Below are 18,609 nucleotides of genomic sequence, written 5' to 3' on the forward strand. Positions count from 1 at the left end.
AAAAAAGACCAAATTTTAGGTTTAGTCTGGTGCGTGACGCTACGGTGGAAAAACTAAATTTGGTCAGACGTACATTATACGTTCACCCGGTGTGGGGCGTGAACTATACCAACGCCTGGTGTGGGACGGGGACTATACGTTCGTCCGGTGTAAAAAGATTCAAAAATAAAATATAAAAAATAAAAAAAAAAATGGGGCGGAGGTATTAAGCCCGCCCCATGCATTTCAAATTTGTTAAGAGTGGGGCGGAGGTATAAACCACGCCCCACACAAAAGAAAAAAAAAAAAAAAAACGGGCGTACATTATACGTTCGCCTGGTGTGGGCGTGGACTATACGTCCGCCTGGTGTGGGACGTGGACTATACGTCCGCCTGGTGATGGGGCGTGGACTATATAAACGCCCGACTATATTTGGGTTTGGTCTTGGTCGCAGACCAAATTTGGTCTGAATTTTAGTCTTTGATCAAATTTTGATCGATGGTCTGTCCCACTACGCCTATCCACTGGACACTATATTGGGTTTAGTCGTCCATTGTGGACGCTCTTAGCAGGATCTAAATTTTTCCCAACCTATACTAAAATTTTAGTACTAAGTATTTTCTATTTTTTTGTTTCTTTAAGTTTCAAAATTTTTAATTTAGTGCAGATCTTTTAGAGATGTAATTGATCGTAATATAAGCTAAATTTTATATGAGTGAAACTGCATAGATATGGAGTAGGTACTGGATTACCTCCCAAGATAAAGTTTTACATATGTGGTTATGGTCTAAGAATTCTTCAATGTTAGGTTTTCGGTTTCGATCAGAAATAAAAATTGGGTTTTGAGTTAGATTGATTTGTTTAAATGAAAATCAAGAAGAAATCATGTCAACTAAAACGGAAATCAAATGAAAACTAAATCGGAAACTTACTTCGAGTAAGTCTCCAAATTAAAGCATCGGTAGCACGGCCAGATGACCAGGAAAATTTCATTGTGATCTTTGTTTAATTTTGTAGTAACTGACCGAACCAGCTTTTTCCTTCCAACAGAAATAACCTCAAAACCACTACCCAATATTTAGAAATGCTATTATAAAATAATCAAGTTCATGTAGCATGATGCAAGGATACTCAAATATATAGTTTTCACTGTTTGGTAAATACATCATTTGTTGTTACAGGAATTAGGAAAGAAGTAAATAACAAATTTTAGCTACAAGGGCAATAGGCTTCGTACCACAACATCAAGGCAATCCATATCTTTGGGTTGGAATACTCAAAGCAGTCAACTTTATAGGAGGTAGTGGATATGTGACGGTCATCCAAAACCCGTTTATTCAGAAAATTAACTACCATCAAAGTGAAGAACTAAGGAACACTACCACGCTTGGATCAGCAGAACCATGTAACAAACTAGCCCTACCAGCAATCAAATGGGATGTTTGCCACAGGAAGATTACATACAACCAGCGATATGAACACACTAGAAACACAGTATAAATTAGGCAAGAGCAAAAGCTGACAAAATGCAAATCATTGGTAGCTTACGGGTCAACACGATTGATACGACACATTTCACAAAAAAAATGTGGTGGAACTGGTGGTACACCCTCCGTGGGTTTTTATGGAATAATAACACAACCAATATGTTGTCATACTTGACATCGTGGATCCTCACACTGTAATAGGAGACACCAGTCACTAATAAGCAAAATAAGATCGAAGGTAAAAGAAATTAATATAGCTCTAACATGTGAGCGATTGCATTAACAGTCTCATATCCCCGTTCTCTTCAGCAGAATACAATTTTTATGGTCATCTTAACAACTAACATGAACTAGAGATGCACGTTGGTTCCGCATATCAAAGGACATTTTTTACCCTTCTAGGGTAATTAAAAAGCATTTCCTCAAACAATGCACTAAAAGATGCATTGGTGGACTTATAGTGACTGTAATTCTCGTTACATTGGTGGACTTATAGTGTCTGTAATTCTCGTATCCACCTGCATACCATATAATATATATATTTCCTAAAGTCTCTTTGTTCCCTCTCCTGGTAAACATGCTATCACAGATCATACAACAATACACATTAGTTGCAAACAATATCTTAACATTGATATTTCATCTTATAACAAACGCCAAAAACTGATGATCCTATAGTATTACCTTCAGATTACTTATAGCATGTAAGCAATCATCTTCAGACACAGAGTCACGAGCAGACTTTTGCCTTTGACAAAGTAGAGTGCAAATCTCCTGCCATTGAGCGACCTTGTAGCCAAGCAAATGTCCACGTTTTGAACCTTGTCTTAACCAAATAATTAGCAACATCTCAGCAAAAATAATAAAGTAATTACATGTTGAATCTGCGGACATTTTAGAAAGATATTCTTAGTGTACAAGATGAGTATTACCAAGTTCATAATAGAAGTCGCCAATTCCCAATAGCTCAGCCCATAATCCTTTGTTTGAAGCCAAGGGATCAACCCAATTTTTGCACACATCTCGGGGAATTGTGATCTGAATGCAGGATTCTTCCGGATATCATTTTACACCAACTATTCCTGGTATTCTTCTCATTTCTTCCCCCAATTTGAGACCTGAGACAACTCAGTATACCACAATTACATTGGATACGATTTTTAAGTCAACAACGTAAATGTGAAGGGTAAAGGAGATTAAGATGCTCTGAGTTCATAAATAAAATTAAACTTTTTTATTGGAAATTCAAATTCAAATTAAATCGATTTTCAATTCAAAAACCTAGAAAATTTGTTGACAAAATTTTTCTAAAAATTTCAACTCAAAACGGAGATCTATATGAAATAATTGTGGATCTATATTCTGGTCATCTTTTGAATAAAGATTTCTAGATGAAATCAGATGGATTAGGTTTTCAACAGTAAACAAAAAAAAATTCATCTGATATTGATTTGGAAATCAACAAATCAGGAGTTTAAATCGAAAGCAAAGATGAAGATATGTCGAACTTATTTTTATCATCATGATTTGATGATTAAATCTTCATCTCTAGTTGTTGCTAACGATTTTCATTCATTTTTGTTCACCGATACACACTGAAATCGCAAGAACACGAGTTGTTGGCGATGTTTAATTGTGAGAACTTGATTTCGAGAGAGAAATATTGTTTCGGATCTGGAAATGAAGAGAAACCATTTCTGTAGAAGAAAAACTCGTCTGGAATAGAGAGAGAGAAAATCTGAAAACGAAAATATATGATCATATTCCTCTTGTTTAATACCAAAGGGTAATTTGGTATTATTAAAATTCGTAATAATTAATTATGGGCCAGATCTGATGAAAATTTGATTTTTTGGGCCTAGCAATATCATTTTCCTAGTATGGAGTTGACAGTGAATGATCCATTTAATAGGTCTTCTATATATTGAACCCATATAATAGGGGGTTCTAGTATTTTTCACTAGTTTAAACTATCTACTTGGAATAAACAACTCCAGTTCGTGCAGAGCACGGGCACAACACTAGTTTATATAGGAAAAAGTCATGTTTGATCGGATCCGGTTTGCTGTGTAAAGTCACTTACGCAAGGTCCACGAGAACAATCTTCGCGGGTAGAGTTATAGCTACCCACAACCGACCCGTTATTAGGCGGGTCTATGCAGCCCACTTTCTTAAGAGGCGGTTCCGTCACTAGATTATATAGAGGGAAAATTAGGCTAAGTCCCAACCCCATGGATAACCCATAATATGAGGCCCTTAATTAAAAGAAGTTTAAATCTAGGCCCCGAGTTATTAAAACACATCCATGCCCTTTTATATATTGTCAAGCCCCAAATTAAATAAAATTTAAATTTAAGCCCAAAATTATTAAATCTAGGCCCAAAATTATTAAAGTATAGTGCAAATGTGTAAACAGAAGTTACACATGCATATGGCATGTGTATCCAGAAGTTACACATCCTTATGACATGTGTAACGCAAAGTTACACATCAAGAAAATAGACGTTAAAAAGAACGCATACAAAAAATACATGTATTGCTTTAATATTCATTTATAATAATTTTTTAGCATGTGTAACTAGAAGTTACATACGCACCTGTCTAGTGTAATTGAGAGTTACATATGCATCTATCTAGTGTAATTGAGAGTTACACATGCATCTGACTTATTCAGCGTCAACTTCAATTCCAGCGAGACCAATACCAAAAACAAGCAATTAGCTTTTATGAATTTATCGGAAACCTGAAATATAACAACAAACAAACATGAAACAGTAAGAAAAATTCAAAAGAATATTGTTCAATATTTAACCAATGCCAAAACAATAATGCAAATGAATATTATTCAGTATTTAAGAGAACAACAAAAATAAAAGAGAAGAAAAATTGAAGATGCATCTGGCTAGTGTAACTAGCAGTTATACATGAAATGACATGTGGAAAAGCTGAAATATACATGAAATGACTAGTGTAACCTGAAATATAACTAACAGTTATACATGAAATGACTAGTGTAACTCTCAATTAGTGTCAAGTCTGAAAAAGAACAACAAAAATATGCACTGAAACGCTACATAAACACTATTTCATGGGACTGTATACCTGGCGATATGTATTTATAAGTTACACATCTAATTAGCATGTGTAACTGGTAGTTACACATCCATTTAGCTTGTGTACCTATAAGTTACACATCTAATTAGCATGTGTAATTAATAGTTACACATCCAAAAAAGGTCAGATAACTTACAACAAATCAGCATCCAACCTGATTAAACTCCGGCAAGTCCTCAACTTCTAGAGCTAAACGGCCATGGGTTTCATATACCTGGAACCACAAGAGTTAAAAATGCATCTTACTAGCAAAAAATCACATCAAAGCATCATATTAACAAGGTTCAAAGACAAGTTATCTGAAATTACAATAACAATAGTTGATCCTTGATTCTCAGCAGAATAAATCATACATGTCAGAGCTAAAAACAAGTTTTAAATGACACGGGGTAACTCACCATTAATTATGTTATACCGAATCAGGATCCAAAGAAAGACGCATGCAAGTCTCACAATTTTATTCTGCATATAGTTGTCCTGCAAAGTATTAAGACAAAAAGGTACCATAATATCAGATTAAAATGAAGTTTCTGCTCTTCTTGTTACATGAAATCTCCTGAATTGCAATCACACAACGAAAAAGTTGTTTTTATGGTCCCAATAACAAGGCAACGTAAAAAGGGAAAAATGCACAACTGGCAAATAAACTGCTTTACTAATTTGAAGGAACTAAGTGAATAAACTATAATTAAGAGATCAGTTGCAATAAGAACTTAAATATATGTGTAATACGACTTGTGATAGACACATTTTCGTGTCTAATTTGTCCTCAATGTCCGTATTGTTGGAACTCTATTTTTGTACTAATATTGTGTTTTTATGTATTTTTAGGAAATAAACATTTTTTGGAAAATTCGGCTCGAAAAGTTGATTTTGGCACCCGGAGGACAAGTTTTATTTGGACCCTCGCTTTTGGATAAGGGGTAACCTAATTACTAAGGGGCACCCCAGGTCACCCCAAAACAGGCAGATGCTATTCGCACCCCACATCTGGTTAGGGGGACACCACCTTCTTCGTTTGAACTTAAAAATTGGCGGGAAAAAAAGAGCAGCTCTCTGGTGAATTTTTAGATCGAAATTTGAAGGATTTCTGGGTAGACTAAAGGGCTGAAACTTAATGGGTAGTTGTGATATTCCTAACAAAGATGGTATGGGTGTTTGTTTCGATCGAAATTGGATGGAAAATTCGTGAAAAGAAAACAGGGCAGCCCGTGCATGAAAAGAATAATTCACGAGTTTTTGAAGATTTATGCGTGTTATGCTCGTGTATGATGACTTTAGAAACACTCTGAACCGTATATAAGGAAAATAAGGAAGGTTGGACAGCTGCAGATGCTCGAATGAAGAAAAAATATCCGGAAAATATTTTCTTTAACTGCCGAGTTTAATGAAGAATATTGAGAATTTTGGCATAATTAAATGGGGCTAAGGAGTATAAATATGTTGGGGGAGTTTAGAGAACCAGAGGAGACAAAATCACGAGTTGCAGGAAAGATGTTCTGCTGGTGCTGCTGAAGAACATGAAGAACATCAACCCACGGTCAACAGTCACGGAATACAGTCGTTGTTCTACAGCACTCCGCTTCTATCGTTAATACAACAGTCTTATTTTTTATGTTTCTCATGTAACAGTCAGTCTGCAACACATATAAACGTTGCGATTGAACTGTTTTACCCCTTTTGAGTCTATTCATCATTGTAACACATTTGTGAGCAATGAATACCAATTTTGAGAGGTTTTCCAATATGATGAGCTAAACTCAACACTGGGACGATGGAGGAGGCCGAGCTTCATACATGGGTAATTTTATTAATTCTTTTTCAGACTTAAATTGGTTGTTAGATGGGTCATGCTTAGCTTAGGTGATTTGATTTACCATGCTTAACATATACAATCGATGTTTTGAGAATCTACCCTGGCAAAAATAGAGTCCATGTTTATATTTATTGAGCTAAAATTGTTGAGAATAAATAAGTGAACCTCATGTTATGAAGATTGGCTAAACCCTAAGTCCCAGTACCTCTTGCCCATATTGTCAATATTTGTGTATATATATTTTCCCTTATTTTCTTTATCAAGTCTTAAAACAAATTCTCAACAAATATGAGTGAACGAATCATCTTACTACAACATCATTGAAAAATACCATCAATTTTTGGCGCCGCCGACGCGGATTTGTTTATAGATTTTTTTTTAGGTTTTATTTGTTCTTTTTTTACGCGCTTTGCTGTTTTTGTTTGCTTTCATATTTGGAGCTAAGCTAAAGGAAAAAAAAGTGCTGAAAAGAAAATCCCAAAAAGGAAAGAAAAGAGAAATCCAAAAGGAGTGAAGAAGAAGAAGAAGATTTTGTATATTATTTTATTTTATTTTATTTTAGAAATTGTAATTAGGGTTATATTTTTGTAATATTTTTATTTTTGGACCTTTTTTATTTTTGGACTTTATTTTTGGACATTGGACATTAAATTTTTTTAAACCCTACGGAAGGGTAGTTTCAAATATAAACTGCACAGGGAAGGACGGCGATTACGATATCTCCTCGGCCCCTCGGGTTCGTACATGACATAAGAGTTGTGGCCCGAGTCGACTTCAACGGTTCATCCCCCGTCTGGAACGGGAGGTAAGAATTCTAAACACCCGCGAATCCCCTGTCAGCGGGTTTACTGGATGATTTTGTATGCATATATGTTGAGGACCTGAAATCGGATTTAATTTTCTAGTAAACGGCAAGGCCTGGCCAAATCAAGATAAGGACTCGGATTTCATCACCGTTTCCTTCTTGCCCGCCTTAGGAACACGTAACCTACGCAAACCTAAGCTTAAAATACTGACTAGAACGATACCGATAGGGAATCGAGCTTAACAAGACAATCATTTGAAAAATATTGGTTACTCTTTTAAGCACACCTCAAAGTTCTTGACGGTTTCTGCGAGTTGAATGCGTGACTGCGCCGCCTTGTATCGGTGAGGTTTTGGGTATCAAAGCTCCACTGAGCTTCCCTCTCCTCGATTCAACTTGCTTTAACTCAGATTGATTCCAGAGGGGTTTGCTTAAATTGTAACGAATTACCTTTCGAAGGATTAGAAGCTGGTCTAGAAACAATCTAAGTGGAGCCATCATGCTTTTTGTTTGCTAGATAAATTAGGCTTGTTGTGGTCGAGTCAGCCTTCTTTGTGTTTGTGTAGAATTCCCTTGCAGTTAGGATATCAAACTGGTATTATAATAGCCATCACAATGAATATGAATATCCAACTGAAAAATATGGACATCACTCTTTTTATGACCATAATGTGAATAGTGGTTGGGAACGCCAACCTTTCGAAGGTTATGGGTTATACCCTGGTGAGCCAAATTATTATCCACACGTGCATCACTCTTACGAGCAAGAAGATTATAGTACTAGTTCTTCGTCTCTGGAGGATAGAATCAAACTATTGAAAAGTAGTCCTTTTTATGATACCTGTGTTCCTATTCCTCCTTTAGAAGAGTCCCTCAGGAAGTTAGCTGAGTTGACGCGTAAGTTAGCTGAGATGAATAGTATAGACGAAAGAACTACAATAATGAGTGAACCTTCTTTAGAAGACCACCTCAAGCGGATAGCTAAGACGAACGAAAGAATTGCTCGAAATTACTTGAATTCCCAATATAGTGTATCCAATAATACCCTTGAGAATGAAGATAATTATTTACATAATCAAGATAACGAGGTTAGAATTGGTAGCACTACTTGTTTTGATGAGGTTCGATATTTTTCATGTTATTATGATGAGGATAGTGTTGATGGAGAATCATACATATGTAGGAATAGTGGTCAGGAAATGGTTACTCCAATTGAGCTTTACAATGATAATATTATTTCTAGTTCAAATCCAAATAATTTTAATAATTATTCACCTATTCAAAAGGACGAGGATTTGACTAGAGATACCCTCATTTTAGACGATGTATTATTTCCTGTTTACAAAGCCGATAATGATTTAGAGGAACGAGTTTATTCTGAGAATAATGTTTTAGTCTAGCGATTTAGAAACAATAGTCTTAGACGAAGAAGATGAACTCGTAGAGATTTTAAATATGAGTGAGGATGCATCACCTGAGTATAACCTAAAAGAAGCAATTAACCATTTTCAGGATTCCGATGATCTAGAAATTTTAGTTAGTCTATCTAGAGACACCCAAAACTCTAAGTTTGGGGGTGATTATCATTTTCCCTATGCTTTACCTTTAACTCTTAGAAAGTCTCCTCGTGTAGGACTTGACATTTGTGCCTCAACCATCTTACAAGATTATCTTCATACACATTTTATCTAACCTAATGATGTCCAGAAAGAAGCTCAGTTGTTAGAATCCCATCCTCTGGTTGATGTGGTTTACCTAGGAGATAATACCCAAATTGACTTTGTTTTCCCGCCAAAAACTTTTCTTCCAATTGTGGGAACTTATGATTTTCAGATGTGTCGGATATTAAGTTTTGAGACTGAACCTAATTACTTTAGGAGAATAGGGTCGACACATTTTCTTAAGGAAGACCACCTCTTTCATTGTGGTCAGCTGTGTGAGTCAAATCTTATTGACTTAGAGGATCCCCAATTATTCAGGTTGTTGTTATGTGCTTCTAAGTTCTTAGTTGAGTTTTTCCAGACTCTAGTACCTGAACCGGATCTTAGCTTTGAGGAAATCCAACCGATGAAAACCTTTTATTTAGACCCTTTTATATAGCCTAAACCTGAACCGCAACTAGATGTAGTTGTCTTAAGCAAGGGTATGCTCAGTATCTTCTTGGTCTGTTGCAGTTTCCTCTTCTTGTGGGTAATACTTTTTGATCCAGATGACCCACAATTATTCCGGCTATTGATATATGATTCTACGAGGTGACTAATTCTTCCAATTTCTGGCTGAAGACTCCAAAATTAGCACTTCTTGGGAGGTAACCCATTTCCATGCAACACGGTAATATCTTTCCTTAACTCTTTTGCTTCAAATGGTAACAGTTTCTCCTTGTTCATGCTTTTAATATTATCTTTAGAACATTGAGGACAATGTTAGACTTAAGTTTGGGGGTATAGGAGAAACTTTTTAGTTGCAATTATTAAACTCCAGAGCCTAGAGATTTATGCCTATTAAGGTTGACACTAACCAATATAAGTGGATGGAAACATCTTGGTTGTAGGAGTTGAGGAACCAATCTGATTATATGGAAACATCTAAAGAGTCTATTCATAAAAGCACAGAGTTCAGGTGTTAGAATTAAAAAAAAACATGATAGTTTCGCCATATTTCGTGATGGAAACATCGAAAGAATCCTGATCACTTCTTTTTCTTTTTATATTTTTATCATTACTTGGGTGAAATAGAGTGACTGAGATACCCAAAAAAAAAAATATTTGAGACTAGACCATTAGACCAACCAGAATAAAATTCAATAAAGTCAACCACTGAAACCCTTGTATATGCCAGTTGGATTGACCTAGAGTTAGGATTATCGACCACTGGTTCCCTTGTATATGCCAGTGTGTTGATATTAGTCCAGACCAGTATCTCAGTCCATTAGGATAGGTTCACCTTAGTTAAACTTCATTTACGTTTTTTTTCTCTTCTTAATCTATGTGATTGGTTGACTCCGATTTATGATGTCCAGAAACTATCTGAGTAGAGCTCTGTCACTTTATATGAATTTCAGTATACTTGAGTGCAAACTCGTGTGCACCAATTGGAATTTCGCATCAGGGTACTTCCTCCTATAGTCAATGATTGTATGCCAACAAAGGGGATTCTTTAGTGCCTTCCAAGGTTCTGTGTAGATAGCTAGGGTCTGGAATATTGGTTTTTGTGGGTACACCTCTGATAAACCCACCCGAGATTAACTCGGTCACTTTTCAAGAATAAATTTTGCTCGAGGACTAGCAAATAATAAGTTTGGGGGTATTTGATAGACACATTTTTGTGTCTAATTTTTCCTCAATATCCGTATTGTTGGAACTCTATTTTTGTACTAATATTTTGTTTTTATGTATTTTTAGGAAATAAACATTTTTGGAAAATTCGGCTCGAAAAGTTGATTTTGGCGCCCGGAGGACAAGTGTTATTTGGACCCTCGCTTTTGGTTAAGGGGTAACCTAATTACTAAGGGGCACCCCATGTCACCCCCAAAACATGCAGCTGCTATTCGCACCCCACATCTGGTTAGGGGGACACCTTCTTCGTTTGAACTTAAAAATTGGCGGGAAAAAAAGAGCAGCTCTCTTGTGAATTTTTCGATTGAAATTTGAAGGATTTCTGGGTAGACTAAAGGGCTGAAACTTAATGGGTAGTTGTGATATGTACTAACAAAGCTGGTATGGGTGTTTGTTTCGATCGAAATTGGCTGGAAAATTCGTGACAAGAATAAAGGGAAGCCCGTGCATGAAAAGAATAATTCACGAGTTTTTGAAGATTTATGCGTGTTCTGCTCGTGTATGATGACTCTAGAAACAGTCTGAACCGTGTATAAGGAAAATAAGGAAGGTTGGACAGCTGCAGATGCTCGTATGAAGAAAAAATATCCGGAAAATATTTTCTTTAACTGCCGAGTTTAATGAAGAATATTGAGAATTTTGGCGTAATTAAATGGCGCTAAGGAGTATAAATATGTTGTGGGAGGTTAGAGAACCAGAGGAGACAAAATCACGAGTTGCAGGAAAGATGTTCTGCTGGTGCTGCTGAAGAACACGAAGATCATCAACCCACGGTCAACAGTCGCAAAATACTGTCGTTGTTCTACAACACTTCGCTTCTATCGTTAATACAACAGTCTTATTTTTTCTGTTTCTCTTGTAACAGTCAGTCTGCAACACATATAAACGTTGCGATTGAACTGTTTTACCCCTTTTGAGTCTATTCATCATTTGTAACACATTTGTGAGCAATGAATACCAACTTTGAGAGGTTTTCCAACATGATGAGCTAAACCCAACACTGGGACGATGGAGGAGGCCGAGCTTCATACATGGGTAATTTTATTAATTCTTTTTAAGACTTTTGCATTAAAAATTAATTGAAATATGATTTGATTAAATTGGTTGTCATTTGATTAGATGGGTCATGCTTAGCTTAGGTGATTTGATTTCCCATTATTAACATATACAATCGATGTTTTGAGAATCTACCTTGGCAAAAATAGAGTCCATGTTTATATTTCTTGAGCTAAAATTGTTGAGAATAAATAAGTGAACCTCATGTTATGAAGATTGGCTAAATCCTAAGTCCCAGTACCTCTCGCCCATATTGTCAATATTTGTGTATATATATTTTCCCTTATTTTCTTTATTAAGTCTTAAAACAAATTCTCAACAAATCTGAGTGAACGAATCATCTTACTACAACATCATTGAAAAATACCATCAACTTGCGTAACCGGAAGTTACACATGATACGACTTGTGTAACCGGAAGTTACACATGCATAAGGCATGTGTAATCGGAAGTTACATATCCAATTAGACTAGCAGTTACACATTCAACGAATTCTAAGGTTTCCCGACCGTGTCATATCCTGAGTATCCCTAGGAAGTTAACAATGCAACGCATTGTAGTTGACAAGTTATGCTGACAATAATAAGGTAAAGACTTATGAGAAAATAATATACAGTCACGTTCAAATAAGCGAATTGAGAAAGACCTTTTATGAGCAGCTAGACCTCGTATGAGCAGATAGAAGGGAATGACACAGTTTATCAGAAGATATAATTTGAAGGATAGTAGTTCCAGTAATATTCAAGACTGGAAAGAAGTTTGATCAATATATTACTGTAAATATAACATAAACAAACTACCAGAAAAATAAATTATATTAGAAAAGAAGAAAAACCTGGACAGCTCCAAAATTTCATTGTGATCTTTGTTTAACTCTATAAGAACTGATCGAACCAGCTTTTCCTTTCCAACAGACTACCCAATATCTGAAAATGCCATTCTAAAAATAATCTAGGTCATGTAGTTTTCACCGTTTGGTAAATACACCATTTGCTGTTACGAGAATTAGGAAAGAAGTAAATAACAAATTTTAGCTATAAGAACAATAGGCTTTGTACGACAAGGGATCACATCAAGGCAATCCATCAACACGCCCATATACTCGTTCTCTTTAGCAGAATACAATTTTTATGGTCATCTTAACATCTAACATGAACTAGAGATGCACATTGGTTCCGCAACTCATACATGTGCAGATAAAAGGACATTTTTTACATTTCTAGGGTAATTAAAAAGCATTCCTTCAAAAAATGCACTAAAAGATGCATTGGTGAACTTATAGTGACTGTAATTCTCGTCGCATTGGTGGACTTATAGTGTCTGTAATTCTCGTCTCCACCTGCATACCAAATAATATATCTATTTCCTAAAGTCTATTTGTTCCCTCTCCTAGTAAACATGCTACCACAGATCATACACCAATACACATTAGTTGCAAACAATATCTTAACACTGATATTTCATCTATTAACAAACGCCAAAAACTGATGATCCTATAGTATTACCTTCAGCTTACTTATAGCACGTAAGCGATCATCTTCAGACATAGAGTCACGAGCAACCTTTCACCTTTGACAAAGTAGAGTGCAAAGATCCTGCAAGTTGATCAAACCCCAATTGAGCGACCTTGTAGCCAAGCAAATGTCAACGATTTGAACCCTTGTCTTAACCAAATATTTAGTAACATCTCAGCAAAAAAAAAGTAGTTTCATGTTGAATCTGCGGACATTGTAGACAGATATTCTTAGTGTAGAAGATGAGCATTACCAAGTCCACAATAGAAGTCACCAATTCCCAATAGCTCAGCTCAAAATCCTTTGTTTGAAGCCAAGGGATCAGCCCCAATTTTTGCACACATCTCGTGGAATTGTGATCTGAATGCAGGATTCTTCCGGATATTATTCTACACCAATAAATTTTAACGTCTCCATATAATTAAGTCCCAAAAATAAATAATATTTACATATTTAGAAAATAAATAAATGAAACCTTATGTTTGCGAGCGAAATCCTCTAATTGGGAACGAAAAGTGGTGAGTTGTTCCTTCATAAGATCTGTTCTGATCTTAGCTACATTTTCTCCAAGTAATCGATATTGATCCCTAGAAGCTGCTGCTTTCTGCAACCCACCAATTCCTGGTCTTCTTCTCATTTCTTCCCCGAATTTGAGATCTGAGACAACTCAGTATACCACAATTACATTGGATTCGATTTTTAAGTCAACAACGTAAATGTGACGGGTAACAGAGATTAAGATGCTCTGAGTTCATAAATAAACTTAAACTTTTCTATCGAAAATTCAAATTAAAAATTAAATCGATTTTCAATTCGAAAACCTAGAAAATTTGTTGACAAATTTTTTCTGAAAATTTTAACTCAAAACGGAGATCTAGATGAAATAACCGTGGATCTAAATTCTGATCATCTTTTGAATAAAGATTTCTAGATGAAATCAGATGGATTAGGTTTTCAACAACAAACAAAAAAAAAATTCATCCGATATCGTTGGAAATCAACAAATCATGAGTTTAAATCGAAAGCAAAGATGAAGATATATCGAACTAATCTTTACCATCATGATTTGATGATTAAATCTTCTTTTCTAGTTGTCGCTGACGATTTTCATTCAGTTTTCTTCACCGTACGCATTGAAATCGCAAGAACACAAGTTGTTGGCGATGTTTAATTGTGTGAGAACTTGATTTCGAGAGAGAAATATTGTTTCAGATCTGGAAATGAAGATAAACCATTTCTGCAGAAGAAAAACTCGCATGGAAGAGAGAGACAAAATCTGAAAATGAAAATATATGATGATATTCCTCTTGTTTATATATTAAAGGGTAGTCTTGGTATTTTTAAAATTCATAATAATTAATTATGGACCAGAGTCGAAAAAAAATTGATTTTTTGGGCATAACAATATCATTTTCCTAAAATATGGAGTTGACACTGGATGATCCATTTAATGAGGCTTTTATATATTGAACCCATATAATAGGGTTCTAGTATTTTTCGTAGAGGTAGAAACTTTTTAAGGATCGCAGTTTTCTCCTCTCAGATCACGTTTTGCACATCTTCCTTATTTGTCCTTTGAAGTAAACTCTTTTTTCGCATCTTCTTCCTTAAATATCTTTGAAGGTAATCTAGGGTTTGTTTTCGTTTGTTTAATTATGTCATGAATTTCTGAATAACTTCGTAGATCTAGTGTTTTTCTGTTTGATTCGTCTGACAATTCTCTCTTTTGCGCATCGACTTCCTTAAAGTATCTTTGAAGGTAAGCTAGGGTTTATATTCGTTTGTTTCATTATGCCATGAATTTCTGAATAACTGTGTAGATGTAGTGTTTTTCCCTTTGATTTTTTAATTAGTAATATCATGTCTCCCAATTCTCTCTTTTTCGCATCTTCCTTATTCTCTCCTTGAAGGTAAACTCGTTTTTTTTTAATCATGTTACAAAGTTCTGAAAATAATTTTGTACATCTAGTGTTTTTCTCTTTAGTTCGTTTATATTAGTAATATTTTTTATTTTCTCAACAGTTAACAGAAAAACTAAAACTATGCCAGAATCAAGAGCTGGGAAAAGAGGAGGGAAAAAAAGAAGAAGTACGGCAGAAAGTGGACAAACAAAAAAAAGAGAGGCCGAAGTGATAGTTGGGTAATTAACACAATCCCTCTGCTCTTTGTATTATTAGTTTCTTTATTGCAGTTATAAGATTCTTAATTCTGTATATATCCCTCGGAGAGTGATATTTCATCAATTAAAATATTTCCTTTTGCCTGCACTTCCTTGTTCTATTCCAGGTCTGATATGCATGTTACACAGTCAAAAAAATTTACCAAGAATACTAGTGTTTAGGGCTCCCACAGTCATAATTTTAGCAGTACTGTATGGTCTTGCAAACATTATTGATAACTATTTCAGTCAATGTAGTAAGTGTTGAAATTTTATGAAAAACAAGATTATTTTGTATGTGGTCGACATTGTTTGCAAGTACTGTATTTTAATCTTAATGACTTATCGCCGGCTAAATCCACAACCGAACATAAGAATTAAGTACCAAAATTACTTCTAGTTACCTGCTTGGGGGCCAAACATTATTTTTGATCATTTTTCTATTCTCCAACCTATCCTATCCGGTTGTTGGAGCGGGATACCATAACGAGTAGTAGCTGGGGGTTACATACCAATCCACAGCTTTAAAAGATTGTAAACGTTAGGTGCTATGTTTATATATTAAAAAGACCAATTACCTTTAAGAGTTTGGCATAGTAGTATATTATGGACGGCATTTCCGTCCTAGGGATTGAACATAGCCAAGGTTACAAAATGTCAACTCGGATGGATGGCATCGTAAGTAAAGTGTATGCATGTAAAGTGTTTACAAAATGTCAACTAAATGCAGAAAAGAGTTTTACATGTAGTTCCTTGCCAATCTAAACTAAGGGTCATGGGGGGTCATCGAAAAGTCTGGTAGCGCCGGAGGCGCACAAGCGGTTGAGTGCAGGCCTGATGATACCCTAGTGACTCATATTTCCTGGTTTTCTTGTTTCTTTCAGTATCCAAGAGTGATATTTCATCAAACTAAGTTGATATTTCTTTTTGCCTACAAAACCTCCATCTATTCCAGGTCTGGTAAGGATGATAAGGACAAGTTGATTAAGTGGACAAGTTTTGAAGAGGTGGAAAGATTGTGGGGCCCTATGTTCGTCAAGTGATTAACAAGACATTGAATGGTGAATACGAAAATGCCAAAGAAGTATATGATGATTACAGAATCTTCTATGTAACCATTTCAATACCTACATTCATACTTTATTATCATCATCATCATCATCATCATCATCATAATAATGATTACTAATTGAGATTGTTTTGTATTTTCCTTTTTAGGTTCTTCGTACCAAGTTGATAAATAGACAGGATGACCTTCATGTTGCTATCTACCTTGCCGAGTATTTAATTCAGCATGCACGGAAGGAAAAAGCTTTGGTTGGTTCCTTTACTTGAGATATTTTCTTTTCGTATCTTTAGCTGCAATGCAATGAAAGATCACTCAGACCAACACTGCTGTTTATATGATTCCCTGAAAACAGATGCTTTCTACCATCTCCTCATCTGATGCACTTGAAGATCGCCACCAAGAATGGCTCTCTGAAAAGCTAAAGGAAGATAATCCAGAGGATCTTCTCAAGAGTGCCAATCATGTTATAGCACGTTTGGATGATCGTATGAACAAAATGGACAAAAATGTTCAGAATGAGATAACTAAACAAATGGAAAACAAGCTCAGCTCTCTCGGTGACATAAGCGTTCGATTCCAGGCTGGTGACCTTCATGTAAAGATGGATCTGTTTGAGGTATTACTAAGAAATCATATTTGTAAATGGTCCATCATTTATTATTCTTTCCCCGCAGCCAGGACTTTATGTTATTTTCTCATCTTATTCAGGAGCTCAAGCGGAAAATTTTAAGCGAGAAAGAGCTTCTGGATTTGCTAGTTAAAAGTTCCAATACTTACTATGAGACATTGGACGATGTAGAAGGCCTAACAATCTTACGCTTGCAATTGGAATTTAATAGACTGTTACGTGATGACGAGGTAAACTGAAAATTGATTTATATATATTGCAATTATTTGCCAAATCATGAGTTAATGAGAGTAATGATGCATGGCTTGATCATCTGTAATCGTTTGTTTTATTGTTGACTCAGAAGGATCTTTCATCGAAGTGGGTGGAGACAACACGAGGCGTGATGAAGCTAATCCAGGAAGAAGAGGAACGAATGCAAAAGGCAAGGTCAAGATCTCTTTACATACCAAGAAAATAATAATAAAAGGTTAAGATCTCTTCTTGACTTCCCTAGAACTATGGGTTGATGTGTTTATATAAGCTCTTGGAACACAATACTTCCTGAATTCTGGATTCTGCAACTGTGGAACCCAGTGTTAAGGGCTCTGGATACATTTGAGTATTTTATTGTACCTTTACTTTGGACTATTTATCAGCTCCACTTTTACTTGCATACCCAACCCAAGACCAAACATGTAGAAATATCATAAGAATGTGTTGGCATTAATTCGTAACCGTCTTTGCAGCAAGTACTGGCCTAATGATTGTAGCCAAAATTTGAAACTGTTCTTGAAGCCATTTTATTGCATCGTTTGAATGCTGCTGATGTCCAAAGAAATTTCTCGTTTCACATTTCTCAAATAACTCTTCGAATCTTGATGTGTACTCATAAAGTAAAAAGCAAAAAACTACACGTTGAACGACTTGTCACAGCGTGCAGAGTTGGGTCTGTCCAATTAGTCTGCCTGTAGTAATTAGTTGAGTGTGTTTAACAAATCTGTTATTGGTTATACTGTCCATTTGATGAAGAACATGTGCTCTCCATCATATGTCGTGCACGGCGCCTTGCTTGTAACAGTGAAAGTACTACAGAATGGTGGATGCTTTGACGCTTCAAGACGTGGTTTTCCATCCATATGTTGAGTATATTGATTTTTCTCATGTCACGGGTTACAACAGACCGTTGTTTCACCCTGGAGGTTGTACAATGTATAATCCTCGGAGAGTACTGAGAAAATGTTCCTGCATCCAAACTATCCCAAACGAGGACAAATTCAACTTCAAGGTGACGAAGCGAGGAACCAATAACACCGAAAAGAATTTTGATCCCAAATACGATCCTACTCATCTGTGGTCCATTGGAACAACATGGCGCAGTTTATTGTTCCTACTGTAGACTTGCCGGATTCCATTGATGATCCAAATGCTATTGAAGTGGGTTACATTGAATGTTATGAAAAATGGTCTCATCCTTTGGTAATAAACAAAGTCTAACAAGCTCGTGCTGACAAAGCGAAAAGTGAAGATAGTGGAGAAAGAGGCTCAGAAAATTATGAAGAATACGCCTAAATGTGGTGATGAGGCTTTGATCTTATAGAATGCGCCGGTAAGATATTTCTCTCGTCTTTCATTTCTAATCATTTATTTATGCTTTTGATTGAAAAT

The 18,609-nt window shown here is 35.8% G+C and overlaps 1 protein-coding gene and 1 pseudogene across 7 annotated transcripts; one reads left to right on the forward strand and one right to left on the reverse strand.

The window, feature by feature from the left end:
- Positions 1 to 908: 908 nt before the first annotated feature.
- Positions 909 to 13,744, reverse strand: LOC113315487 (annotated as a pseudogene).
- An 868-nt stretch (positions 13,745 to 14,612) lies between these two features.
- Positions 14,613 to 17,693, forward strand: LOC113314969. 7 transcript variants are annotated; one of them, XM_026563295.1, is made up of 8 exons: positions 14,622 to 14,730; positions 14,856 to 14,866; positions 15,130 to 15,247; positions 16,221 to 16,376; positions 16,484 to 16,582; positions 16,687 to 16,950; positions 17,043 to 17,192; positions 17,306 to 17,693. In XM_026563295.1, exons 6-8 carry the CDS (start codon positions 16,687 to 16,689, stop codon positions 17,420 to 17,422), a joined length of 531 nt encoding a protein of 176 aa, XP_026419080.1. In that variant the 5' UTR covers positions 14,622 to 14,730; positions 14,856 to 14,866; positions 15,130 to 15,247; positions 16,221 to 16,376; positions 16,484 to 16,582; the 3' UTR covers positions 17,423 to 17,693. The 7 variants fall into 7 exon arrangements, with proteins under 7 accessions (XP_026419077.1, XP_026419080.1, XP_026419076.1 ...); XM_026563291.1 differs by having other exon boundaries at positions 16,221 to 16,326; XM_026563294.1 differs by having other exon boundaries at positions 15,157 to 15,247; positions 16,221 to 16,326.
- The last annotated feature ends 916 nt before the right edge of the window (positions 17,694 to 18,609 follow it).

This window comes from Papaver somniferum, chromosome 10, assembly GCF_003573695.1.
Source record: "Papaver somniferum cultivar HN1 chromosome 10, ASM357369v1, whole genome shotgun sequence".
In the NCBI taxonomy this organism is placed as follows: Eukaryota; Viridiplantae; Streptophyta; class Magnoliopsida; order Ranunculales; family Papaveraceae; genus Papaver; species Papaver somniferum.